Source organism: Dermochelys coriacea, chromosome 6, assembly GCF_009764565.3.
Source record: "Dermochelys coriacea isolate rDerCor1 chromosome 6, rDerCor1.pri.v4, whole genome shotgun sequence".
NCBI classification, from domain to species: Eukaryota; Metazoa; Chordata; order Testudines; family Dermochelyidae; genus Dermochelys; species Dermochelys coriacea.
The window spans coordinates 33,917,185-33,945,159 of NC_050073.1; the positions used below are offsets into that span (position 1 = coordinate 33,917,185).

Sequence of the window (27,975 nt, forward strand, 5' to 3'; positions counted from 1 at the left end):
TTCTGTTGAGGTTATTTTTAGAAAGCAACAACAGCTCTTTACTCTTAAAGAACAAAATGTGATTATTCTGTGGATTTAATGAAGTATGGCTTTTTCCACATCAGTTTATTTTATTAAACTATAATGCACATATTCTTAAAATCCAAAAACTGAAGCTGCTACTTGTGTATTACAGATATAGGTATAGGGTGGTTATTTAGCCTTTTTGTTTTAATTCTGAACAAATATACCATTGGAATTTATCGGTAGGTCATAAAGCCAGTCCACATTAATGTTATACCCTCACCTGGAATACTGTGTTGATTCTGGTGACCTGTTTCTTAAAATACATTGCAGAATTAGAGTGTGTGCAGATACAGGGGATAAGGATGATTAGAGATAAGGGAAAATTCTCAAAGAGTGAGTAAGAAATATTGGGATTATTTACTTTAGGAAGGCGACAAATCAGAGGGGACATGATAACAGTATACAAAATAATGAATGGTCTACAGAAGGTAGATCAGGAACATTTATTCAATCTGTCTGATAATATAAGAATAATGGCACATTCAATAAAACTGAAAGACAGCAAACTCAGAACTGATAAAAGGAAATATTTCTTCACATAAAGCATATTTAAACTCTGGAACTCATTGCTACAGGAAGTTATTGAGGCCAGGAGTTTAGCAGGATTAAAAAAGAATTGAACATTTATATGGATAAATCTTGTTTACTCACAGAACAGATGCAGTATGGACAGTGGCAGGCATGTTTCCCCACATCAGTCTCAGTGATTAATGTACTTCATCCCTAAACTTGAGGCAACTGCCCCAGCTTTCCATTGGGTGAAAGGGAAATTTAGTTCCTGAAACCTATTCCGGGAAAAACCTTATTCCGTCCCTGATCGCTCTGCTTTGACTGTCAATGTGGGGCAGTAATAGTACTTTGGGGGTCTGTACTCATAATGAGTAGCAATATTTGGTCATTACCAATTAAATCTGGATGTGAAAATACACATATACAAATAACACGTTTGAAATAATTCATTTGAAATGAATCTAGGAACTGCCTCATTGGATCAGATCAATAGTCCATCTCATTCAGCAACTCCTTTCTGATAGCAGTCTGTACCGGATGCTTCTAAGGAAGGTGTAAGAAGCCTTGAACTGGGCAAATGGTGCCTCCAGATAAAATTTCTATCTAAGCCCCAGTAGTAGAGGTTGCTTTTTTTCCTGGAGCATAGGATTTGTATGTCTCTCAGAACTCTTTGTTGTTTTTCAATATTTACTTTTACAACTCTGGATATTCTTGTTCAGTACTGTCTACCTGTACCTGTCACAAATACAAAGGCGTCAGTTCAGCAGTGCACTTAAGCCCATGCTTAACTTTGAGCATGTACTTAAAGTTCAGTTGAAGTCAGTGAGATTTAAGAGGTGCATAAGTGCAAGTGCTTAAAGTTCAGTTGAAGTCAGTGAGACTTAAGAGGTGCATAAGTGCATTGATGAGCCTAAGCAGGTGCTTAAAGTTAAAATGTGCTTAGGAGCTATGCTGAATCAAGACCCTACACTCACTTGAAAAAAAATTAACAGGATGATCTTGGGAGTATTTAGTACGGGGCAAATCCTTCAGGCCTTACTCATTACTTATACTGAACTTAACTGAGGTGAATATAAGGATTTTGCTCAAATATCTGTTTTGTACAGAGCCTGATGTTGCATTGAATGGGATTACACCATATATGGGAGTGAAAACTCTGTTGGTCTAATTCCCTGATGGTGTAAACTGGCACAATTTCACTAACATTTTAATAGAACCGTATCAATTTACAGCGGAAGAGAATTTATCTCTGTGAGTCTGAACTTGTGGAAGTTTCCTTCCAAATTCATCCAACTAGGGGCAATCAATGTAATGAAGAGGAGGTGTTTCAGCTCCCAATATATAATATAAAGCATCTATGAGCAAATGGAAAAGCAAGGGGAATTCCGAGATGGTAACTGAGAAGAGCACTTGGGTCATTGACTTTAAGCTTATTTTAATATTCATCTTTGAAAAGTTCCTAAAAATCTTAAACTTTTTGCTTTGTTTGAAGTTTGTAAAGGATCTGGGATCCATTAGCCCAGGCAAATAGCTGCTTTTCTTTGGGGTTATAATGTATCACGGAATGGCTACCCTGACGTTTGGGGAAAGATAGCGTGGGGATTTCATAAGTATTTATAGTGTCTAAGACATCGTACACACATTCTATCCGAGATGTGCCTCCACTAGGAGAGTTGTACACAACATAGAGGGTGCCACACATTAGAAAAGCTGCTTCAGCATTCTTGCTGTTGCATGATGTGTCCCAAGTATGCTCCACAGTCATAGTCATATGGTTGATTTTAGTGATGACAAGGTTTCCACTTGTGTCTGGCTCTGCATGGATTGCCCACAGCCCTTGTTCATCAATAGCAAGATCTATTTTAGTATCAGGAAACAGTTCATAGGCAGGAATCTGTCCAGCACCTGGCAGGAGCATTCTATCAGTTACCTTTCTTCTCTGGATGTTATATTTAACTATCTCATTTAAGGAGCCATATCTATGATAAAACAGGAAACCATTATATATAACATGGCCGTTTCCCTGCCAGGAAGATGGCAAATTAACTCTCCGTGGTGTTAGCTTATGATTCATTTCTGAGAATGCCCTAATATTTGCAAATTCCAAAATAACATTATTCTTGGATCCACTTAAGAAATAAATCTTCAGATGGTCTTTGCCTGGATCTGTCATCCAAGAGCCATGCATATCTCCAGTCTTCTTAACTATCTTTAGGGACTTGATACCTGCAAGCATGTTGTCACAGCCTGTAAGGAAACAATCCAAATATAAAGGATTATAAAATTAGAATGACTGTGAATCCTCTTATTGTTCCCTCTCTTTTGAATTCTTAGTCCCTTCATCCATTGATTAGAGTATGTCCAAAATGTCTGTAAATGTGGCAACAAAATTGCTGTGTTAAGTAGTCACCAAACTCATTTCATACTGTAAAACCAGGCTTGAAAGTAACTTAAGGGACTTACCAGTATGCAGGGCGGTTAGTGTCCTGAGCAAGGTCAGGGGGTGGCTCAACCGGAAGATGCGGGGCTGAGGCCAGATTCCCCGAGCCAGCCCTTCAGTGCTGGGCAACGATTTAAAGGGTCTGGGGCTTCCAGCCACTGCTAGTGCTAACTCAAGGCTCTGGCAGTGATTTAAAGGGCTGGAGCCCCGGGCCCTTTAAATCGCCGCCAGAGCCCCAGGGGTCCCGGCCACCGCCACTACTACCGTGACAGCGACCGGCGCCCCAGATCCTTTAAATTGCCGCCCCATGGTAGTGGCAGCGCCTGGGAGCCCTAGAGCTCCAGTGGCGATTTAAAGGGCTCAGGCTCCAGCCGCTGCTGCAGTAGCAGCGGCCGGGAGCCCTGGTCCCTTTAAATCACCGCTGGAGCCCCATCGTAGTAGTAGCGGCAATGGTGGACGGGAGCCCCAGGGCACTGGCGGCGATTTAAAGGGCCAGGGGCTCCAGCTGCTGCCGGGAGCCCTGGGGCCTTTTAAATTGCCGGGCCTGGGGAAGCTGCCCCTTTTGGCCCCCCTCATCAGCGGCCCTGCCGGTACAGTCGGCTGTGTACCGGCTCTTATCGGTACACCGTACCATACTGTACCGGCTTGCTTTCACCTCTGCGTAGAATCAACATCTTTTGCCATGGAAACTCATTGCCTATCTTCAACTACATACATGGAGCCAAATTCTGCTCTGTTACACCAATGCCACCCAAACAGGATTGCATTATTGTAACTGAGAGGAGACACAGAGCAGCAGCTTCGATTCTTCTCTCATTCACACCAGTTTTACACAGGTATGTCTGCATTCACTGTAGTGAGGTTACTCCTGGTTTACACCAGCATGAGAGAAGAATCAAGTCCTTTATTTATAAAAGACCTACTGGTTAAAGTCTGACCTATTGAATTTTAACATACTAACTATCTCAGGGGCTCACTCCTACTCTCTGCCCCCTCCCTTAATAACATAACATCCTTAGCAAGAAACACAGCATCCTAATATGAACCCAGAACATAAAAATCCCAATTCTCGGTTTTGTTCTGGCCCATTTTCACTACTCCTGCAACATAAAAGAGCCAGAAATCAGCCAGATCCCAAAGTCAGGATCTATCTGGCTTTGGGGCATGCCATGGGTGGTGTAGGATCATCAAAACAACAGCTCCATGTCACCGTAACTCAGGTTAGAGGCATGTCCTGGGACTAGGAGTGTGTGGCTGCCATAGTGGCGTAGTCATATACACCAGTGCGCAGTGAGTGCAAAATGTTATTACCAGAATAAGTAGGCAATTCTGAGTTGGTAGCATTTTACACCCACTTTGCACAGATATTAACAGCGCTACCAGGTGCAAGGCAATGGAGAATCATGCCCAGGGAACTCTCAATCTTTATCAACTGCCTATCCCTTCCAGCAAACATGTTATTACTCCTTACAGTGTGTATGGTAACACCCATTGTTTCATGTTCTCTGTGTATATAAATCTCCCCACTGTATTTTCCACTGAATGCATCCGATGAAGTGAGCTGTAGCTCACGAAAGCTTATGCTCAAATAAATTTGTTAGTCTCTAAGGTGCCACAAGTCCTCCTTTTCTTTTTGCGAATACAGACTAATATGGCTGCTACTCTGAAACCTGTTATTACAATGTATATGAGAGGAGTAAACAGCTTGCTTGCCAAAGGCAATAACAATACCTGCCTCTGGAAATTTCTACTACATGCATCCGACGAAGTGGGTATTCACCCACGAAAGTTTGTGCTCCAATACATCTGTTAGTCTATAAAGTGCCACAGGATTCTTTGCCGCTTTAACAAATTAGAAGAGACACTACTTGACGGTTAAAGAATGTCTTTTAATAAAGTGCAGCCTTCTTAACCAAAGAGTACAAACAAGCCCCTAAGGCATCAAGTTCTGGCAGTAGATGAAATGGAGAAGACAAAAGCAAACTCCATTGCATCATCAGCCTCCTCTCTTTTAACTTGGTCCAAATCCATTGAAGTCAATAGAAATACTCACATTGCTTCCAGAAAGCAACCCTTTTTTGCACTTCTGGATACTGATACCCCCTACATATACACTCTGGTTACTGCAGCCAAAATGAAGGACTGGAGACGCCTCTACTGCCCCAGGATACTTCCAAATCTTACCCCCATCAGTCCCAGAAGGCAGTTTGATGCCTAATCTGCAGGAATGCCATATCCCATTCCCAACCAGTGCAGAGCTGGAAGATCAACCACTCTTCCTGCATAAACAGTGAGTGTCTGAACATATCCAAACCAAACACAATCACCTTGGATTTATACCATGCCCCTTATGGTGAAGTGGCAGCTCTGCTATTGTTAAAGTTAAGAGTCACTTACTGTTTAACAGGTTTCAAAGTAGCAGCCGTGTTAGTGTGTATTCGCAAAAAGAAAAGGAGTACTTGTGGCACCTTAGAGACTAACAAATTTATTTGAGCATAAGCTTTCGTGAGCTACAGCTCACTTCATCGGATGCATCCTTATACTGTTTAACAGATGACTTTATTTAAGTGCTCTAAAAGCCACATGCTTACTAGTTTCCCCATTGATTTCAGTGGAACCAGGATTTGGTCCTCAGTGACTACAATTAAACATAACAATGAACTCATGGCTCTGCTTTTAAATAGTGGTGTCAGCTAAGAATTACCACAAGGAGCAAAAAGAAAAGGAGTACTTGTGGCACCTTAGAGACTAACAAATTTATTTGAGCATAAGCTTTCGTGAGCTACAGCTCACTTCATCGGATGCACAAGGAGCAGTAAGTGTATTCCACAGACAGCTGGAAACCTAGGCAGTAAGACCTTAAACACTAGCAAACAATGCTGTAAAATCTGGAAATGGATAATGGACCTGTAAATATGATGTGGTTAACGATGATGGCTAGCATATACTAATGTGTAATTATCAATAACAACTTTTCAACATCTGGAAAGACTCAAGGGCAGGTAATTTTACCCTAGTAACTTTTAGAAAGAAACAATTTTCAGTGTCTTTACTGTGAGACGTTTTAAAAACCATCCAGTTTATTTTTTTACTGCATGTCAAAAAAAGTGCCTGAATTATCAAACAAGCTTAGATCTAGAAAGGAACAGACCTTGAAATTCAGAGTACTGTAGACTGGTATAGGAGTAGGCTTTGTAAACAGGGTGAGAAGAGTAGTATTCAGAGTAGCAGCCGTGTTAGTCTGTATTCTCAAAAAGAAAAGGAGTACTTGTGGCACCTTAGAGACTAACAAATTTATTAGAGCATAAGCTTTCGTGAGCTACAGCTCACTTCATCGGATGCATTTGGTGGAAAAAACAGAGTAGAGATTTATATACACACACACAGAGAACATGAAACAATGGGTTTATCATACACACTGTAAGGAGAGTGATCACTTAAGATAAGCCATCACCAACAGCAGGGGGGGGAAGGAGGAAAACCTTTCATGGTGACAAGCAGGTAGGCTAATTCCAGCAGTTAACAAGAATATCAGAGGAACAGTGGGGGGTGGGGTGGGAGGGAGAAATACCATGGGGAAATAGTTTTACTTTGTGTAATGACTCATCCATTCCCAGTCTCTATTCAAGCCTAAGTTAATTGTATCCAGTTTGCAAATTAATTCCAATTCAGCAGTCTCTCGTTGGAGTCTGTTTTTGAAGCTTTTTTGTTGAAGTATAGCCACTCTTAGGTCTGTGATCGAGTGACCAGAGAGATTGAAGTGTTCTCCAACTGGTTTTTGAATGTTATAATTCTTGACGTCTGATTTGTGTCCATTCATTCTTTTACGTAGAGACTGTCCAGTTTGGCCAATGTACATGGCAGAGGGGCATTGCTGGCACATGATGGCATATATCACATTGGTAGATGCGCAGGTGAAGGAGCCTCTGATAGTGTGGCTGATGTGATTAGGCCCTATGATGGTATCCCCTGAATAGATATGTGGACAGAGTTGGCAACGGGCTTTGTTGCAAGGATAGGTTCCTGGGTTAGTGGTTCTGTTGTGTGGTGTGTGGTTGCTGGTGAGTATTTGCTTCAGATTGGGGGGCTGTCTGTAAGCAAGGACTGGTCTATCTCCCAAGATCTGAGAGAGCGATGGCTCGTCCTTCAGGATAGGTTGTAGATCCTTGATGATGCGTTGGAGGGGTTTTAGTTGGGGGCTGAAGGTGATGGCTAGTGGCGTTCTGTTGTTTTCTTTGTTGGGCCTGTCCTGTAGTAGGTGACTTCTGGGTACTCTTCTGGCTCTGTCAATCTGTTTCTTCACTTCAGCAGGTGGGTACTGTAGTTGTAGGAATGCATGATAGAGATCTTGTAGGTGTTTGTCTCTGTCTGAGGGGTTGGAGCAAATGCGGTTATATCGTAGCGCTTGGCTGTAGACAATGGATCGAGTGGTATGATCTGGATGAAAGCTAGAGGCATGTAGGTAGGAATAGCGGTCAGTAGGTTTCCGATATAGGGTGGTGTTTATGTGACCATCGCTTATTAGCACCGTAGTGTCCAGGAAGTGGATCTCTTGTGTGGACTGGTCCAGGCTGAGGTTGATGGTGGGATGGAAATTGTTGAAATCATGGTGGAATTCCTCAAGAGCTTCTTTTCCATGGGTCCAGATGATGAAGATGTCATCAATGTAGCGCAAGTAGAGTAGGGGCATTAGGGAACGAGAGCTGAGGAAGCGTTGTTCTAAGTCAGCCATAAAAATGTTGGCATACTGTGGGGCCATGCGGGTACCCATCGCAGTGCCGCTGATTTGAAGGTATACATTGTCACCAAATGTGAAATAGTTATGGGTCAGGACAAAGTCACAAAGTTCTGCCACCAGGTTAGCCGTGACAGTATCGGGGATACTGTTCCTGACGGCTTGTAGTCCATCTTTGTGTGGAATATTGGTGTAGAGGGCTTCTACATCCATAGTGGCTAGGATGGTGTTTTTAGGAAGATCACCAATGGACTGTAGTTTCCTCAGGAAATCGGTGGTGTCTCGAAGATAGCTGGGAGTGCTGGTAACGAAGGGCCTGAGGAGGGAGTCTACATAGCCAGACAATCCTGCTGTCAGGGTGCCAATGCCTGAGATGATGGGGCGTCCAGGATTTCCAGGTTTATGGATCTTGGGTAGCAGATAGAATACCCCAGGTCCTGGCTCCAGGGGTGTGTCTGTGCGGATTTGTTCTTGTGCTTTTTCAGGGAGTTTCTTGAGCAAATGCTGTAGTTTCTTTTGGTAACTCTCACTGGGATCAGAGGGTAATGGCTTGTAGAAAGTGGTGTTGGAGAGCTGCCTAGTAGCCTCTTGTTCATACTCTGACCTATTCATGATGACGACAGCACCTCCTTTGTCAGCCTTTGTCAGCCTCTGCCATGTACATTGGCCAAACTGGACAGTCTCTACGTAAAAGAATGAATGGACACAAATCAGACGTCAAGAATTATAACATTCAAAAACCAGTTGGAGAACACTTCAATCTCTCTGGTCACTCGATCACAGACCTAAGAGTGGCTATACTTCAACAAAAAAGCTTCAAAAACAGACTCCAACGAGAGACTGCTGAATTGGAATTAATTTGCAAACTGGATACAATTAACTTAGGCTTGAATAGAGACTGGGAATGGATGAGTCATTACACAAAGTAAAACTATTTCCCCATGGTATTTCTCCCTCCCACCCCACCCCCCACTGTTCCTCTGATATTCTTGTTAACTGCTGGAATTAGCCTACCTGCTTGTCACCATGAAAGGTTTTCCTCCTTCCCCCCCCTGCTGTTGGTGATGGCTTATCTTAAGTGATCACTCTCCTTACAGTGTGTATGATAAACCCATTGTTTCATGTTCTCTGTGTGTGTGTATATAAATCTCTACTCTGTTTTTTCCACCAAATGCATCCGATGAAGTGAGCTGTAGCTCACGAAAGCTTATGCTCTAATAAATTTGTTAGTCTCTAAGGTGCCACAAGTACTCCTTTTCTTTTTAAGAGTAGTATTGGTTTCAGAGTAGCAGCCGTGTTAGTCTGTATTCGCAAAAAGAAAAGGAGTACTTGTGGCACCTTAGAGACTAACAAATTTATTAGAGCATAAGCTTTCGTGAGCTACAGCTCACTTCATCGTATTAGCACCTGCTTTAACCCTTTGACAGCATGTTGACAAAGATTAAGAGAGCAGATTCTTAGCTGATGTAATTTGATTTAGCTCCACTGAAGTCAGATATACACCACTTTAGGATCTGCCCTGAAGCTTTTTTAAAAGGTTCTGATTCCAATTTTTAAATTTTCTGTTGTGTGTTTCTGATTTCACACTGCTTCTGACTGGAAATAAAATAAACCACCTAAAATGTACATACTATATATAATTTGCATCAATTAGTGAATTTCATAGGGGCAAGATACTATTTAAAGATGCAATTTAAGAGGATAAGGGCTTTTAATAAAACATAAAATGTATATGTACTTCATATTATATTACATATTAGAACATGGTGAGTGAGATTCTGTGGCCTGCACTGTGCAGGAGGTCAGACTAGATGATCATAATGGTCCCTTCTGATCTTAATATCTATGCATCTATTTACATGCTGAATTTGCAAATTCAAAATTTAATTTTGCTTGCAGCTAAGTCACTGACTGTGTGATCTTGATAGAGAATTACAGAGAATATTAAAATATATGGAAAATTTACCAACAGATTAAGTAATTTCAATGTCTACTGAATTATCCTTGGGGTTGAGGCTATGACTCAAAAAAATGTAAGCCACTTAATTAGCTGGCACAGCATCAACCAACTGTGAGACACTGTTTTTCCTGGAATGTCTCTGTGACAAATACTGTGGACATATGGAATATCTAAAGACTATATTGTATCTAGTTTATAAATGTTATATGTATTTTATGGACTAGGGATGGTATTCTGGGTCCATGTGGGAGCTAAGGAGTTTCAAGGAACTAAAATCATTGGAGAGTAATTAATGCAACCTCATGGACAGGTAACAGGTTTTAAGAAACTTCACCCCCTTAGGGAATTGCATAGACTGGTTTAACCGGATCCACAAGCCTGACCAACAAAGAACGCAGAGCTCTATAAAATGACCACTGGTCACAGGGACAGGGATCAATCCATGAAGTATGTAATATGTCGAATGTATATTTTAGGTGTGGGGAAATGTGAAAAGATGCCTGCTTGTCTGGGAAGGAAAGAGAACAGCTAGGTGAAAAGCTGACCCAGCAATCTGATCAGGTAAACAACTGGGTTAGCAAACTAATCTTAATGCTAGGCAGAAAAGGTGTTTATACAATATATCGGGGTGGCCAATCTGTGGCTCCGAATCTACAGAAGAAAATTTCTGGCCTGCAGCTTTCACGCCACACAATAGAACACAGACTCTCTGACCTGAACAGTGACATTGCATCGCAACTGCATTCCTGCAACTTCAGCAGTGTGAGTATCTGAGCATAGCTTTGGATGAGTTGTGTCATGCACAGGATAAACCTTATTATCGGTATTTGTCCGCACTGTGTCTAACGACTGTGTTGTAAGGGAAGAACTCCTCGATATCGTGTCACTAGAGGACAGAACTCATGGACGAGATCTAAAGGAGATGCTGATGTTGTAGTTGCGAAAAGCCACTTGCCTTTACAGAAGCTCACTGACATTGCAACGGACGGGGCTTTATTCAAGAAGACACTGGTGCATGCCAGGGGGTGCTGGACCCCTGGCTCTCTCCCAGGCCCCGCCCCCCTCTCCACCCCTTTCTGCAAGTGCCCAGCCCCACCTCCGCCCTGCCTCTACCCACCCCCTTCCCCAGTGGGCTGTGTCCTCGCTCCTCCCCCACCGCTCCCAAGCCTCTTGCGTGTCACAAAACAACCGATCTCGGTGGGGGAGGCACAGGGAGGGAGGAGGTGGTGCTGGGGGAGGAGGGGCGTTGTGCACCACATCCTTGCTTCTTCCCCTCTCCCTCCCTAGAGCCTCCTCAACGCCGCGACACAGCTGATCGTGGCAGGTGGGAGGCGCTAGGGGAGGGAGGGAGGCTGCATGCCACGTCCTCACTCCTCCGCCCTTCCCCCCCCCCCCCGAGCCTCCTGAAGGCCGCGAAACAGCTGATCGCAATGGGCAGGAGGGAGGGGGAGGGAGGAAGAGGCACTGATCGGTGGGGCTGCTGGTGGGCAGGAGACGCTGTGGGAGGGAGGTGGGCTGATAGGGCTGCCGATGGGTGCTGAGCATCCACCATTTTCCCCCCAGAGTCGGTTCCTAGCAGGAGCCGCATATTGTCTTCCGAAGGGTACTCAGGGGCATGCGGCCATCCCTGAGTTAGACCCTGAGCACGTGAGCAAGAACCAGCCAGTTAAGCACGTGAGAGGGAGAATGCTTGGTGCCACTTCAGAGTCTTTTCCCTCCTGATCCAGTGTCCCAACTTCACTTGTGGCCATCCCTGATGCCTCAGAAGGAGATTTAAAACAAACAAAACCAGACTATATGGGAGGGGCTCTCCCCAGCATTGCCTCTGGGCTCAAGGGTGACCAAACAGCAAGTGTGAAAAATCGGGACGGGGTGGGGGTAATAGGCACCTATGGAAGAAAATGCCCCAAATTTTGTGACTGTCCCTATAAAATAGGGACAACTAGTCACCCTACTGGGCCCTGCTACCTCTCCCAGTGCTTAATTTGGAATAAAAGAGGTGCCAGGGCAAGCCCCAGGACAAATGAAGCACTGGCTGAGTGGCCAGAGAGCAGCAGCTGTGGCTAGGCACCCAGCTCTGAAGGCTGCGCCACCGCCTGCAGCAGTGCAGACTTAAGGGTGGCAATGCCATACCATGCTATCCTTACACCTGCACTGCTGGCCAGTAGCTGCTGTTCTCCGGCCACCCAGGCCAGGCTGCACAGGGAGGAGTTTCTGAGCCTGGGGCTCCCCTGGCCATACACCCGCTGACCACCAGGCTCGCAGGAAGGGGGTACTCAGGGGCTGGCCCCCATGCTCCGCAGGAGTGAGCCCTGCTGCCTGCGCCTCCCCACCAGACTGGCAGCTCCAGGCTACATCACCCACCCCCTGCCCAGCTGGCCAGGTGGGGCTCCAGCCATGGGCTCACCCGTACTCACCCCCTCTCCGGCAGCCCAAGCCCACCAGCTTGCGGTAGTCTGATGGCGACCACTGACAATGAGGCCCTGAGCAGTCACCCACCTCTAAGGCTGGCCCTGCTTCTGGCCCCCTACAGATTCTGGCTGAAGCCATGAAGCATGCTGAATTTAATTCAGACTTACTAAGCTGATCGCAGTGAATTGCAGGAGTGTGCAGCCTAAATCCCCAGGCTGGAGGCTGAGAGTCACGTGATGGTGATGATTAGAGGCTTGAGATGTAAATGGAATACCCTTAATGAGACCAAAAAGGGGTCAGAGGTGCAGTTGTCTTGGGAACTATGACAGTTGCCCCAGCATACCTTTAGTAGTTTTTTTTTTTAATACTTTTAATGCTCCAATTAAAGAGCTATTTCCAAAGATAAATTCCAAATTTCCAAAGAACCAATTTAACATGCAATTCAGTATGTATATAACAAATATTTTAATTATAGCATTTCCCTTATCCTTTTGGTGGATTTGTTTTCTTTGTTGAAAGTTCAATATTATCACACTTAAAGAACATACGCTTGTAAATATACTTTATCCACATATCAGCATAAATGTATTGACTAGAGGATTGGCCCTCTTAGATCTAAGTTTTGAAAAGTAAGTAGTTCTTACTTGCATTAAGCATGAGCTTGACTTTCCTTTTTTCTTCTGCTTCTTCATTTAGCTGCTTTTCCACCAGGTCTTCATCTACTTCTACACAAGTAGTAGATTCTCTTGTTGATTCAAAATAGTCAATGTCCCTTTGTGCTCTTTCAACTCTTGTTAGCAAATGCTCCACTTCATTTTTAAACTCAGCCTTATAAACTTTCAGCCCCTCCAGGCGCGATATCATCCTCCTTGAAAAGTCTCGGAATTCTTGTACATAATCCAGTATATCTTGGTTGCATTTTTCCAGCCTGCTCTTGAATTAGAATACAGAATATATAAATATATATTTGTTTGTGTGTACACGTGTATTTTCTATAGATAGAATCTTAATACATGGCTAGTTTATAAATACCACTGGCCCCCCTTCCCTTCCTCATTTCAAACTAATTATCCCTGGTCACTTATTAATCTGCATGAGAAAGACACTGAAATTCATACTTGTGGTTACATATCTGTAGTCTCCCTTGCTATGAAGGGCCAGATTCTTTGCTCTTCTTCTGTCAGCAGAGTGGAGCCCTGGTAGAACCCATTGGAGAGCAGAACAGAGGGCTCACTGGTGACTCCCCGCCCTGAGGCCCCTCAGAGTCCTCTCTTTAGGGTCTCTGCTGAGTCCGTCTCATACAAATGTGAAAACGGGCTGTTGGAGCCAGGAAGCAACCACATTTCACATATGCTGGCCCAGCAGATATCTGATCTGGAGTTAATGCTACTTCCTCTTTCCTAGCATTTAAAATGGAAAATTGAAATTTTGACCTACAAAATCAATGTTTGCTAAGAAAGTTTGTGTCAAAATGGTGAAAATTGTGGGAGTAAAATCATGGAAGATAGAGCAATGGAATTCAGATTTGAAAGACCAGCACATCTATGGAGCTACCTCAGTATCAGTTCATCTTAGGTCAGGCCCTACCTGCCTGACCACATCGAATGGCCCTGCCACTGGACACATTTTCAAAAGTGCCTGGTGATTTACGGTGCCCAGCTGGAGTCATCATAAAAGGGGCCTCATTTTCACAAAATGCTGAGCTCCCACCTCTAAAAAGCAGAACTCTTTAAGGTGTTTCAAATTGGCCACCCAAAATCCAAGGTACCCAATATTATCAGCCACTTTTGAAATTTTAGGCACCTTTAGTTTGTCAAAACTTCATAATAGGCTAGGTGCTGAAAAAGCTAGTGATTTTTATAGGACTTTTTGTCCACAAATCTCTTTACAAAGGGGGAAACTGAGGCACAGAGAGATGTGAATTGCCCAATGGCATGCAGCAGGACAGTGGCAGAGCTGAGACTAGAACCCAGGCATCCTCGGTCCTAGTTCAGTGCTCCACCCATTAGGCCGTACTGCCTTTCAGATGAGTTATTGAAAGTGTGTCAGTATCTAAGAGCAGATACACAAGAATGATAGTCCTAACTAGTTAAAACTGGGTACTCAGTTGTGGTGTTTTACACACAGGTTTCAAGCTTTTCATTGTGGGTGTTAGGTGAGCTTTTCTATGACTGAGGAATAAATATACTTACAAAGGGAACCATGCAGTATGTGTTATGTGTTCCATTCTCTGAAATCTTTGGTGAGGGTTTTATAGCTCCCCGGCTCATTTTATGCCAGTTATCCAAGTGCTAACTTGGATTTTTGCATATGACCATAATCCCCACTAAGAGGCCCATCTACCCAGTCTCCTCCTCACTACACAAAGTGCCTCCATCCATGCTCCCAAATGTCCAAGGTCTGCTTCTCCCTCCAATATCTACCCCTCCCCTTTTCTGCCCTTGCTACTGTCCACTCCTCCTTCACCTCTCCCTTAGTCTTTAGTCAGCAAAAAGTGTGTGTGTGTGTGTGTGTGTAAGGGAGAAAGACATTATTTTCTCCCTCCAGTTGAAATGTGGGGAGGGGTAGGAGATATTCACTCCCTGTCCACATTGCTTGTACAATTACACATATATCAGCTTCTATGGGTGTCCCAACATCTGCGAGAACCTTAGGATGTTAGTTGGTTTAAGGGTCTGAACCAGGGAGGATGGGAGAAACGTCTCTCTCCTATGAAGCAAAAAGGAAGAAACAGCCAGTTGAAACTTATATGATTTGTCATTCTTGTGTAGGTTAGTGAAGTATTAATCCCAGCCCACCTAACAGGGACAGAACACTGGCCTAATCGTTCACTGCTTTCTCAGGCAAAACTCCTATTGAAGCCAGTAGGAGCTCTGCATGAGCAAGGAGTGCAGGAGTGACTACTGTTAGAGCTTCTTTACAATTCTTTTATTAACACAAATTATTACCAGCCAAAGACACAATAGCAATTTTTAGTAATTCATCCCATACAAATACTGTACTACTGTATATGTATCACACTGTTTAAATAAAGTATGCGTGATGGTACGCTGGTATTTAGGATCTAGGAATGAAAACTTCTGGAATTATTTTTAACAATCTCATCTGAATTTAATTAGCAGTACTCGGGGATTTTAATTGAAGAAAGAGGACAGATACTGGAGTAGGTGGGAGCCCTGTCTGAGGGACTGTAATCTTATGAAATTTAGCAGAACTAAAACTTTTTGCAGTCTCCCAACCTCATGGGGATTTTTTCAGTCTCTTGTCAAGATGCAAATACACTTAAAGTTCAACTGTAGATTGGAAGTTTACAAAGCATTTTTCTACTATCTTCTCTGTTTACTAATTCATTATTAATCTTTGTCACCAATCCTGTTGATGCCAACGGGAAATGCAGATATTCTGGAGACATACTGTGACAGCAATTTAAACATTTACACATTTTTAGCTAAATTTTATTGATGGGATTACACAGATGCAACTGATAGCAGAACTTGGCTGTTTATAATAAATAAAAATGATATGATATGATAAATAATGCTATGATAACACAAAATAATTAAAGTTACAGGTTTTAGTTATCATAACATACTTATTAAGTTTGTTTATTTTGTTTTTGTTTATTCATTATTTTACTGATGATGATTAACATATATGCACATATGTAAGAACATGCACCACCTTCAAATATATTTCCAACAAGACAATATTCCTATGACACAATTATACAGATAACACATACCTCAAAAGATAGAAAACGCCGGTCGATATAATGCATTAGTACTGCATCTTGCATTACATATTGGGCCTCTCCCACGATACTTGTGAAAAATGAAACTAATAAAAATCTAAATTGCAGGATTACCATAGTTCTATGAAATCTTGTGGGGAAAAATAAGGAATTAATAATGGGAAGAAAAATCACACTAAAACTGCCCCCCCACCACAGAATTAAAATCAATATAATTGCTGCGTGATACTATGATGTGAAAAAATGGCTAAAAATACTAAAGTTGCGAGAATTAAAAGATTTAAAATGGCTGTTTAAGCTCCTTCAATCTATCATTAAAACAATAAAGTTGTGGAAAGCATTGAGCTAGATGTTTTTATTTCTAGAAGCCAAGATGAATGCTTTCCAGCTTGTGATCTTGTGATCAATCCCAGATGTTCAGTACTGAGTCACACAGAGCCTTTAGTCCAATTGTATTAAATAAAAACAAAAACAACCCTCCACCCACACCAACAGAACAATATTTAGTGCCAGATCCTTTGCGTATGTAAATCAGAGCGGCTTCACTGAAGTCAATAGAGCTATGCTGATTTGCACCAGCTGAGGATCTGGTCCATAATATCTGTAGTTGTTGTTCTGAACAATCACAGTTGTTAGTGTAAAGCAATTTAAAACAACTTCTTAACTTTCAGTGTTTATCCGGGTTCATATGTCTGTCTGTACTAGGTTAGAAAAATGAAAAATATTAAGGTGCTCTTCTCTCATTTATCTATCTTAGGCTTTTATACTATCAACATAATATCCGAGTACCTTCCCATATGAAATCAATAGAAGCAGCAGAGTTCCTTGTGGATTTAATGGAGTTTCTGGCACTTCTCCCTTTTGCCCCTACTTGAGGCAAGGTTTTTGGTTTTCATTTTTCAAAAGAAATACTAATTTTAAGTCATATTTGTTCTAGGTCTTTTTGGTCTTTTCTTTGAGTAGAAGGGGGTGCATATGCATATCCAGAACCCTTTGACCAAAGAGATATGGCCGAATGGACAGTGGGAAATTACGTCCTAGGCATCAGACATTTCCCCCTTCTATTTGAACCCAAACACCACATTTGTACTGTTGTTTCTCGGAATTCAACACATCTTAACATTTTCTCAGCATCCTTCTCTACAGTTTACTCTCACACCCACACAGGCTCTCCCTTTGTGCTCTCTCTAGCATGAGTGTAAGCATATGAGCATTGATTCAATGCATGAAAATGTGTCACAGCATGCAGAATTTACCCTTTGACCTCATTTCCCTGACTGCTGTGAGATATAACTTTGCATTATTTATGACAAGAATTCAGAGTGCACTGGCAAAAAGTTATTTTTTTATATTCCTTTATGCTAATGGAAAACAAACCAGTTTGCTAGTTTCCATTTATGTGGAATAGTCAGTGATGTGCAGCCAGCCTGACTGAATACCCCCTCCCCAGTTCTCATTTAATCTCGGAGCAGGCTGAGCTACTTCTTGGGGAGATGGAAACAAACAACATTGTCTTGTTGGACTCTGGAACTGATAGGAGAACATCCTGGATGTGTCCTCCATGCATACAGAAAAACATGCAGCTGTGAAGGAAGCACTAGGTCATTTTCTTTTGATTGGTAGTGCTAGAGTAGTTCTGTGGTGTATACTCTTTTTTCTTGCCTCCCAAAGTATGGTAAAAACAGAACAAGATTGGATGATAAAGTATTACTGCGGGATTGGGGGGCTGGGTGGAAAAGTAGTGTATGCCGCATTCCTCTCCGCCAGTAGGTACAGAGACCATTGAGCATGGGGCTGTAAGCCTGCAGGGTTTTTGAGTGTCATAACCATCCTAATAGCTTTAAGGAAGCCATCAACAAATGAATTATAGGTGGCAAAATAGGACACTTTCATCCATTGGTGCACGAAGAAATTCAACTCATCTATAGAAGTGAAGATCCATTACATCATGGACTTCCCGCAAGTTGGAACATCCTTGGATCTCTGTGATAGCTCCAGGAAGGTGCAGATTATGACCATCAGCACAGCCCTAGACCTAAATAACAGTAGAAGCTTGACATTGTACTTTCTTGGGTCTTGTTTCACATTTACTCACAAATTGACATATCCTCCAAATATTAAAAAATGGCCCCCTTAGAAATACTGAATATCATAGTGGAGCTGCTGATTGAACCGCTCACCCACATGCATACTTATTTTCTCTCCTCAGAAGTGGTATTTTTAATAGCTATAGCCTCAGCCATTATCTGAATGAGGTGCTCTGTCAATGAAGAAATAGTTATACTTTCCACAATGACAGAATGGTGCTGCAGACTTCTCCAGAGTTTATTCCAAGATGTACACTCTCTTTTGTGGTATTTGGGACACCTTTCATCAGTCTCAAGGCATCGTTCTGTCTTCTTTATGTATGAATGCAAAATGCCCAAAAGAGGTAAAATAGCATAAACTTGATGTTAGGAAAGCATTAGCTACATACTTAAAACAGAATTCAGATGTCCTCTCTTTGTTTCCCTGTATCCCAGACACAGGAGCAAGAGAGTTTCAAAGTACACCATTAGAAACTGGATAAGGTCCTGTATAGTTAAAGAATGCTGTAAAAGAAACTTGAGTTGTCCAGTGCCTTCTGGCATTGTTGCTCCAGGTTTACCTAAAAATCAGCAGCAGCTGAAAGCATAGGAGCTTTGGCGGGAGAGATTTGCAAGGCAGCCACTTAGTCATCACTTTGTACTTTCGCTAAATGAGATAAACTCGAACTCATCAAATGTAACATTCAGCATGAGGATTCTCCAGGCTGTGACTGAGCTTTGGGGTTTTTTTCTTTTATTTTTCTACATGATGGGATACTGTACTTCCTTTTGGCTACTCTATACTCTGGCTGTGTATTTATATTGTAGGGGCCGAGAGGTTCTACTCAGAGCCTGGTGCCCTTTTGGGCTAGAGCTATAAAGACACAGGACTGACAATGAGGGGCCCAGGACAATGGGAGCTGCAGGGATGGTGCCTGTGGGCACGAGAGCAGCGCACAGAGCCTCCCTGGCTGCCCACACATCTAGGGACTGCAGGGACCTTGCAGCCACTTCCCCGGAGCTGCGATAAGCACCACCACGGGATGAACCCCTCATCCCCTCCCACACCCTAACCCCCTGCCCCAGCCTGGAGTCCCCTCCGACATCCAAACTCCGTCCTGGAGCCCAAGCCCACCCACATCCCAACCCCCTGCCATAGGCCCTTCCTGCACCCCAAACCCCTCATCCCCTGGCCCACCCCAGCCGGAGCCCTCACTCCCTCCCACACTCCAACCCCCAGCCCCAGCCTGGAGTCCCCTCCCACACCCAAACTCCTTCCCGGAGCCTGCACCCCTACCAACCCCCTGCCCCAGCCCCCTCCTGCACCTCAAATCCCTCATCCCCACAGCCCAAACCCCCCAGCCGGAGCTCTCAGCCCCCCCCCCTGCATTCCAACCCCCTGCCCCAGCCTGGTGAAAGTGAGTGAGGGTGGGGGAGAGCGAGCAACTAGAGGGAGGGGGGATGGAGCGAATGGGGGCAGGGCCTTGGAAAAGGGGCAGGAGTGTTCGGTTTTGTGCGATTAGAAAGTTGGCAACCCTTGTCCCCATGTGGCCCTGTGTCCCCCAGCAGCTCGGGGTGGCCCACTCTGCCTCCTAACCTGGCTCCAAGAAGGCTGCTGTGACTTTTCACCCGCCATCCGCCTGCTAGCTGTTTGCCGCCCTCCGCCAGACCAGTTCTGGCGCCACACCGGTCTCCGGTGAGCGAAAGGCAGAACTGCAGCACATTTTCTGCAAAAAAAAAAAAAAAAAAAAAAAAAAAAAGTCTGCCTCCCTCGGACAAGAATTCTGCGCATGCTGCAAACATCACCTACGGCGAGGGGGCATGATGTGTGGGGCATCTCAGCAGGGGGCAGGGCTGATCACGAGCCTGCTTCCCTCCCGAGAACTCCCAAGCAGTGCAGCCAGCAGCAGCAGGGCAGCAAAATAGCCCAAAATACCGCAACTCACAACTGCTAAAAAAATCCCAGCAACTGACAGCTAAAAATAGCCCAATTGGGCTAGAAAATTGCATACTTGGCAACAAGAACACCGGTGCCCCTAGGCACGTGCCTTCAGTACCTAATTGGAAATCCAGCCCTGCAAGGGACATAATATACTTTGCAGAAAAAAAGGACAACATGAAATGGGCTAAGTGTCAGGACTCTCAGACTTCCACTGGGGGGCTCTCATGGCTTCAGAATACTAGGAAGCTATTAAAGCATAAGCATTTAAAAAGTTTGAGTTAGATAAAACATATAGCAAGGAATGTGATTCAAAAAACGATAAAGGGAAAACATTAATCAGATCCTTTTGTAAAAGAGGAAAATTAAATTTCAGAAATCTATGAAGGCCAGTTGCTAAAAGGCTTTAGAAGTCTCGTACTATAGTAACTCAGGAAGACCCATTCCTTCTAGATGGTGAGTACCCTCAATGCTCTTGGAGTCCACAGGATTTGGGGGTGTCCAGTCCCTTGCAGTAAGTACTAGTGTCTTTCAGGATCAGACCTTTAAACAAAAGCACAAGACCAAGATGAATGCGTATTTTGCTGAAACTGATACATAACTGGAGCTAGGTGAATGATTAATAATTAATAATGTATGCACTAAAGAAAAGGAGTACTTGTGGCACCTTAGAGACTAACAAATTTATTTGAGCATAAGCTTTCGTGAGCTACAGCTCACTTCATCGGATGCGTTCAGTGGAAAATACAGTGGGGAGATGTATGCACTGAATTTCACCTGCAAAGAGATTGTGAAGTTCTCACATTCATTCCTTCTTTACAATCATTCCTGAAGAATTGTTGATGTGTTCATGCATTCATTGTGAACACAAAAATACATGCTGTGCTGGTTAATTACAAAACTCAGGATTGGGTCTGTTCTTGGCACTTGAATGATTTACTGACTAACCAAAAACAAACATTTTTGAATTGCATAGTTGAGTGTAAAATTCACAGTTCAAAATTTGCCAGTGCTAGTTATGCCGTTTGAAATTCACTGTTTGTGAAGAGTCACACTTACAATTTGCTCTTCTTATTCACGCCAGTAATTTAGCTTATGTACTAGAATAGTCACAGAAAGTGAACATAAGAGGGGCATGAACATAGTCAAAATGACTTTGTTTAAAAATTCAGTGGAATATTTCCAGAAAATGCTTTTCAGTGTTCACCCAACTCAATTCATAGCTCTTGAATTAAGGGAATGGCAAATGTTCATGTGTGTCTTGGATTACATTTTCTTTTAGACAGATTTTTTAAAAATGTGATTCATGATTTCTGCTTATATATAATATTAGAGCTTGCTTGGATGAAAACCAAAATAAGAACTTTTCTCTACAATTATAGGCAGCCCAAATGTTAGATTTCCTGGCATGTTTTTATGATAGTAGAACATGAGCATTTTGTCATTTCAGCATGTTTAAATGTGTTATTTCAGTTTGTGTTACATTAATTCAGAAATTGAATTTAGGGGTGCCTATACACTATACATGAGAGAGGGAAAGGGATATCTCTATTTGCATGGAAAATCTGTTAAAATTCATAAAGCATCCTTTCCTATGGAATTACATAATTAACTAGTAGAAATGGCATGTTTACGGTTGATGAACAATTTATATTGTTTGTAGTTCAAGCAGGTGAATTCAGATCTAATTACCAGTAGATGTTATGTAAACCTGTAACAGGGTGGCATGTGCTCTAAGACCCTGTATAAGAATGTAGGGCTCTTCTGTTTAATCACCCTATACTCAAGGGCTACAACCCTGCATTAGAGTTTGAGTAATTGCTGATGTCACATCAGATACCCTGGTGGTGGATGCAGTGGCCTCCCCCGCAGTTAGCTATACCCAGGATATAAAAGGTAAGAAGAATCACTTTGAACCAGAGAAAAGTAGGACAGAGAAGGCCCTGCAGGGACACAATATGAACAGCAGAAGGCAAAGAGGATGTTTCCTGTCACGGAGTGTGGGGGAGTCAGGACCCTGCAGCCCCCCTCTTCCTGCGATTCCCTGTGACTCTCAGCAAGCAAGTAAAACAGAAGGTTTATTAGACATCAGGAACACAGTTCCAAACAGAGCTTGTAGGTACAAACAGGACCCCTCAGTCAGGTCCCTCTGGGGGGCTCCCTCCATTTCCCCAGACCGCTCCAAACTGAAACTTTCCCGCCCTTCCTCTGGCCTTTGTCTCTTTCCTGGGCCAGGAGGCCACCTGATCTCTTTGTTCTCCAACACCTTCAGTTGGCACCTTGCAGGAAAGGGGCCCAGGCCATCAGTTGCCAGGAGACAGAGTGTCGGCCATTCTCTGTGCAGACACCATCACACTGGCCCTCTAGGGCTCTGCAACAATCACACCACCTAGATACTTAAGAACTGCATGGGGGAAAGTGAGGCACCCACACAGTATTCAGAGAAAACATTAAGAATGTTCCCACTTCGTCACACTTCCACTGAAGTTTGTTGAGTTATTGTTTTTGCATTACCAACTAAGTCAAGCCCCAGAAAGGGGGAAATTGGAGTACATAGACACTGCAATTTCATTTCTGAGCTTTTTTAAATGGCCACTGCCAACCTGTTTATAATCCCTTATTTATCTGTTTTAAAGGGAATTAAATCCCGTGCAGTATCTCTGAAGGATGCCTTAATTATCAAAGAAAATAAGCAACGTTACTAATTGTAAGTTTGATGCACTTATGCTGTGGTAGGGAGCAAAAGTAGGGGGATCTGGAACAATGAGTACAGAATAGAGAGAGAAAGCTTTGTGGTGTGCTTTTACTTGACACAAGTCCAGAGAAATCTTCCCACAGGATATCTACAGGTCACGGGAGGGCTTGTCAGGATGGAACTGGAGAGCATTCAGTTGTACAAATTCTGAAATTGCCACTGCTCAAAACTTCATGATTTTCAAGATTCTCTCACTCTTGCTTTCAGAGAAACTTGGGCTTCATCTTAGTCTACACTCCATCTCTGGAAACAATGAAAAAATATCAGAGAGTCATGAAAAATTTCTAGATTAGAAATAATCACCCAAACCACAACAATAAACACATCATTCAGCTGTTTCACATGGACGGAAGTGCCTTAGTGATGTATAAAAAATTCTCTAGTTCAATCATTGGAACATTCTCGGCTTCCTGTTTTCCTTGGAGAGGCCAGTTTTAGCTTGCTGTTGATGTCTGCCTATTCCACTAGCTCTAGAGCATCACACTCATGACATTTTAGTGCACTTTAAATACTCAAGAAGAAGAACACTACACTACAAGAAGAAGAATTCTGCGTGGACTCTTCCTGATGATCGAAATGACAGACTGGACTTCTACATAGAGTGCTTCCGCAGACGTGCACAGGCTGAAATTGTGAACAAACAGCATCACTTGCCCCATAACCTCAGCCATACAGAATGCAACACCATCCACGGTCTCAGAAACAACTCTGATATTATAATCAAAGGGGCTGACAAAGGAGGTGTTGTAGTCATAATGAACAGGTTGGATTATGAACAGGAGGCTGCCAGGCAACTCTCCAACACCAGATTCTATAGGCCACTATCTTCTGACCCCATTGAGGAGTACCAAAAGAAACTACACCATCTGCTCAAGAAACTCCCTGCTGCAGCATGGGAACAAATCTACACGGACGCACCCCCAGAGCCCCGCCCAGGGATATTCTATCTGCTACCCAAGATCCATAAACCTGGAAACCCTGGACGCCCCATCTTCTCAGGCATTGGCACTCTTACAGCAGGATTATCTGGCTATTTGGACTCTCTCCTCAGACCCTACGCTACCAGCACTCCTAGCTATCTTCGAGACACCACCAACTTTCTGAAGAAACGACAATGCATTGGTGATCTTCCTGAAAACACCATCCTGGCCACCATGGATGTAGAAGCTCTTTATACCAATATTCCACATGAGGATGGACTACAAGCTGTCAAGAACAGTATCCCTGATGAGGCCACGGCACACCTGGTGGCTGAGCTTTGTGACTTTGTCCTCACCCACAACAATTTCAGATTTGGGGACAACTTGTACCTTCAAGTCAGTGGCATTGCTATGGGTACCCGTATGGCCCCACAGTATGCCAACATCTTTAAGGCTGACTTAGAGCAACGCTTCCTCAGCTCTCATCCCCTAGCGCCCCTCCTCTACTTGCGCTACACTGATGACATCTTTATCATCTGGACCCACGGGAAGGAGGCCCTTGAGGAATTTCACCATGATTTCAACAATTTCCACCCCACCATCAACCTCAGCCTGGACCAGTCCACACAAGAGATCCACTTCCTGGACACTACGGTGCTAATAAGCAATGGTCACATAAACACCACCCTATATCGGAAACCTACTGACCGCTATTCCTACCTACATGCCTCTAGCTTCCATCCAGGACACATCACACAATCTATTGTCTACAGCCAAGCCCTAAGATACAACCAAATTTGCTCCAATCCCTCAGACAGAGACAAACACCTACAAGATATCTATCAAGCATTAAAACTACAATACCCACCTGGGGAAGTGAGGAAACAGATTGACAAAGTGAGACGGGTACCCAGAAATCACCTACTACAGGACAGGCCCCACAAGGAAAATAACAGAACACCAGTGGCCAGCACGTACAGCCCCCAGCTAAAACCTCTCCAGCACATTAACAACGATCTACAACCTATCCTGGAAAACGATCTCTCACTCTCACAGACTTTGGGAGACAGGCCAGTCCTCGCTTACAGGCAGCCCCCCAACCTGAAGCAAATAGCAGCAACTACACACCACACTACAGAAACACTAACCCAGGAACCAATCCCTGTAACAAACCTCGTTGCCTACTCTGTCCCCATATCTATTCTAGTGACCATCAGAGGACCCAGCCACATCAGCCACACCACCAGAGGCTCATTCATCTGCATGTCTATTAATGTTATATATGCCATCATGTGTCAGCAATGCTCCTCTGCCATGTACTTTGGCCATACCGGACAGTACCTATGTAAAAGAATAAATGGACACAAATCCGACATCAGGAATGGTAACACGCAAAAGCCAGTGGGAGAACACTTCAATCTTCCTGGACATTCTATAACAGATTTGAAAGTAGCTATACTTGAACAAAAAAACTTCAGAAACAGATTTCAAAGAGAAACAGCAGAACTAAAATTCATTTGCAAATTTAACACCTTTAATTTGGGCTTGAATAGGGACTGGGAGTGGCTGGCTCATTACAGAAGCAGCTTTAAGAAAAGGAGTACTTGTGGCACCTTAGAGACTAACAAATTTATTAGAGCATAAGCTTTCGTGAGCTACAGCTCACTTCATCGGATGCATTTGGTGGAAAAAACAGAGGAGAGATTTATATACACACACACAAAGAACATGAAACAATGGGTTTATCATACACACTGTAAGGAGAGTGATCACTTAAGATAAGCCATCACCAGCAGCGGGGGGGGGGGGAAAGGAGGAAAACCTTTCATGGTGACAAGCAAGGTAGGCTAATTCCAGCAGTTAACAAGAATATCAGAGGAACAGTGGGGGGTGGGGTGGGAGGGAGAAATACCATGGGGAAATAGTTTTACTTTGTGTAATGACTCATCCATTCCCAGTCTCTATTCAAGCCTAAGTTAATTATATCCAGTTTGCAAATTAATTCCAATTCAGCAGTCTCTCGTTGGAGTCTGTTTTTGAAGCTTTTTTGTTGAAGTATAGCCACTCTTAGGTCTGTGATCGAGTGACCAGAGAGATTGAAGTGTTCTCCAACTGGTTTTTGAATGTTATAATTCTTGACGTCTGATTTGTGTCCATTCATTCTTTTGCGTAGAGACTGTCCAGTTTGGCCAATGTACATGGCAGAGGGGCATTGCTGGCACATGATGGCATATATCACATTGGTAGATGCGCAGGTGAACGAGCCTCTGATTGTGTGGCTGATGTGATTAGGCCCTATGATGGTATCCCCTGAATAGATATGTGGACAGAGTTGGCAACGGGCTTTGTTGCAAGGATAGGTTCCTGGGTTAGTGGTTCTGTTGTGTGGTGTGTGGTTGCTGGTGAGTATTTGCTTCAGATTGGGGGGCTGTCTGTAAGCAAGGACTGGTCTGTCTCCCAAGATCTATGAGAGTGATGGGTCGTCCTTCAGGATAGGTTGTAGATCCTTGATGATGCGTTGGAGAGGTTTTAGTTGGGGGCTGAAGGTGATGGCTAGTGGCGTTCTGTTGTTTTCTTTGTTGGGCCTGTCCTGTAGTAGGTGACTTCTGGGTACTCTTCTGGCTCTCTCTCTTGGAATTGACACCTCCTCATCTATTATTGGGAGTGGACTATATCCACCCTGATCGAATTGGCCCTGTCAACACTGGCTCTTCACTTGTGAGGTAACTCCCTTCTCTTCATGTGTCAGTATATTTATGTCTGCATCTGTAACTTTCAGTCCATGCATCTGAAGAAGTGAGGTTTTTACCCACGAAAGCTTATGCTCAAATAAATCCGTTTGTCTTTAAGGTGCCACTGGACTCCTTGTTGTTTTTGTGGATACAGACTAACTCGGCTACCCCCTGATACTTTAAATACTCGTTTGCTCTGTGTGTGTGCTCACACACTCATTTGCTCTTGTGGCAAAGGATGGCCTTGCAGGATCCCCCTGAGTTCCTTCCTGATTCTTCCAGCAACTTCCCACAGGACCCAGAGCCTAAATTATTTAAAAGAAAATTCCCCTTTTGGGGTCTAATTCATGGAGTCTTTCACACCATTTCCAGTGACCATCCAGGCCCTCTTAGTTAAGGGAGTACACAGCCTTCCTTCCAGTGCTTGTACTGTGCTTCTCCCTGGTCCTTTTAAATTGTGATTTGCCAGTTCTAGGTAAGCTAGCAATGTCTTTCAACAAACAAAATCTTCATGACAATAGCCCTGTCCTCCAAGACATCTCTGTTGTGCGAGGTCTTCCAGCCTTCCTCCACAGAGTGAATGTTAGGTTATACCATCTCAGTCCTTTCTTCACTGGGCTACCTCAGCACTCCTGCAAAAACCTTCCTCCTCTCTACAGGTCCTCTGGCTCAGGCTTCTGCTTTACCCACAGGTTTACCTGGATTGCATGGGCATCTTCATTTTCCCTGGGACTGAGACCCATTTCCTCTTAAAGGGCCAGACGCCCTGCAACAAGGAACTTGTAAACCAGAATGTCTGTCATGTGCCAGATATTGTGAAGTATTGAACTCCTTTGTGATCCATTCTGAGCTATGCTGTTTCCAACTAGCCCATTACTATACTTTTTCTTATTATTTGTATTATGGGAGTGTCTAAGGGCCTTCATACTGACATTGCTTTACAGTTTACTTTTCTTAAAAAATAAGATCGTTAAAGGCAACTGATCACCTTTCCCAGCAGAATGATGATACCCCATTAGCAAACAGGTCTGCTGCATCCGATGAAGTGAGCTGTAGCTCACGAAAGCTTATGCTCTAATAAATTTGTTAGTCTCTAAGGTGCCACAAGTACTCCTTTTCTTTTTGCGAATACAGACTAACACGGCTGCTACTCTGAAACCTCTAGTTATATCAGCGCTCATCAGGTTAGAATTTCAAATTCTCTTTCCCACTTGTGGTCCTTGAAATGTCAGAGTTCTTTGTTAATTCTCTACCTCCATTCACACCACTTAGTTCCATTTTCCCTGTGCACTTTTCCACCCAGGAAGAGGAAAAATCTTTTGTAGTCCTGCTTCTCCCACTAACTACTGCTATTCTAGCTTTTTATTGTTTAGTTTTTTTGTTCCTTCATGTAAAAGTTTGACAAATAGCTCTCTTCTTCAAAAACATTTAATAACCCTGATTTTCTTGTCTGGTATAAAAGCTGATCCGGATTTGGGGACTTGAATTTGCTTTAAATGCTTGTTGCAAGTTGATGAGCCTGTGGTTTCTAGTGCTGTCCTTGACACTTCTAGAATCATCTCAGACCATCTTAATTGTTCCAATACTGAAATATTTAGTTACTATGACTTACATTTGCAGGGCAGATTAGTACAATATATAACTTATATTGGATGCAGGTGAGGGGAGTGATATGTCTGAATACATATG

At 43.4% G+C, this 27,975-nt stretch overlaps 1 protein-coding gene across 1 annotated transcript; it reads right to left on the reverse strand.

Annotated features, from left to right (window-relative positions):
* Window positions 1-494: 494 nt before the first annotated feature.
* Window positions 495-18,086, reverse strand: OLFML1 (olfactomedin like 1). Its single transcript, XM_038406239.2, has 3 exons — window positions 15,866-18,086; window positions 12,768-13,056; window positions 495-2,823 (listed from the first exon to the last, which is right to left on the reverse strand). The coding sequence occupies exons 1-3, from the start codon at window positions 15,989-15,991 to the stop codon at window positions 2,045-2,047; spliced, it is 1,194 nt and encodes a 397-aa protein (XP_038262167.1). The 5' UTR covers window positions 15,992-18,086; the 3' UTR covers window positions 495-2,044.
* Window positions 18,087-27,975: the final 9,889 nt, after the last annotated feature.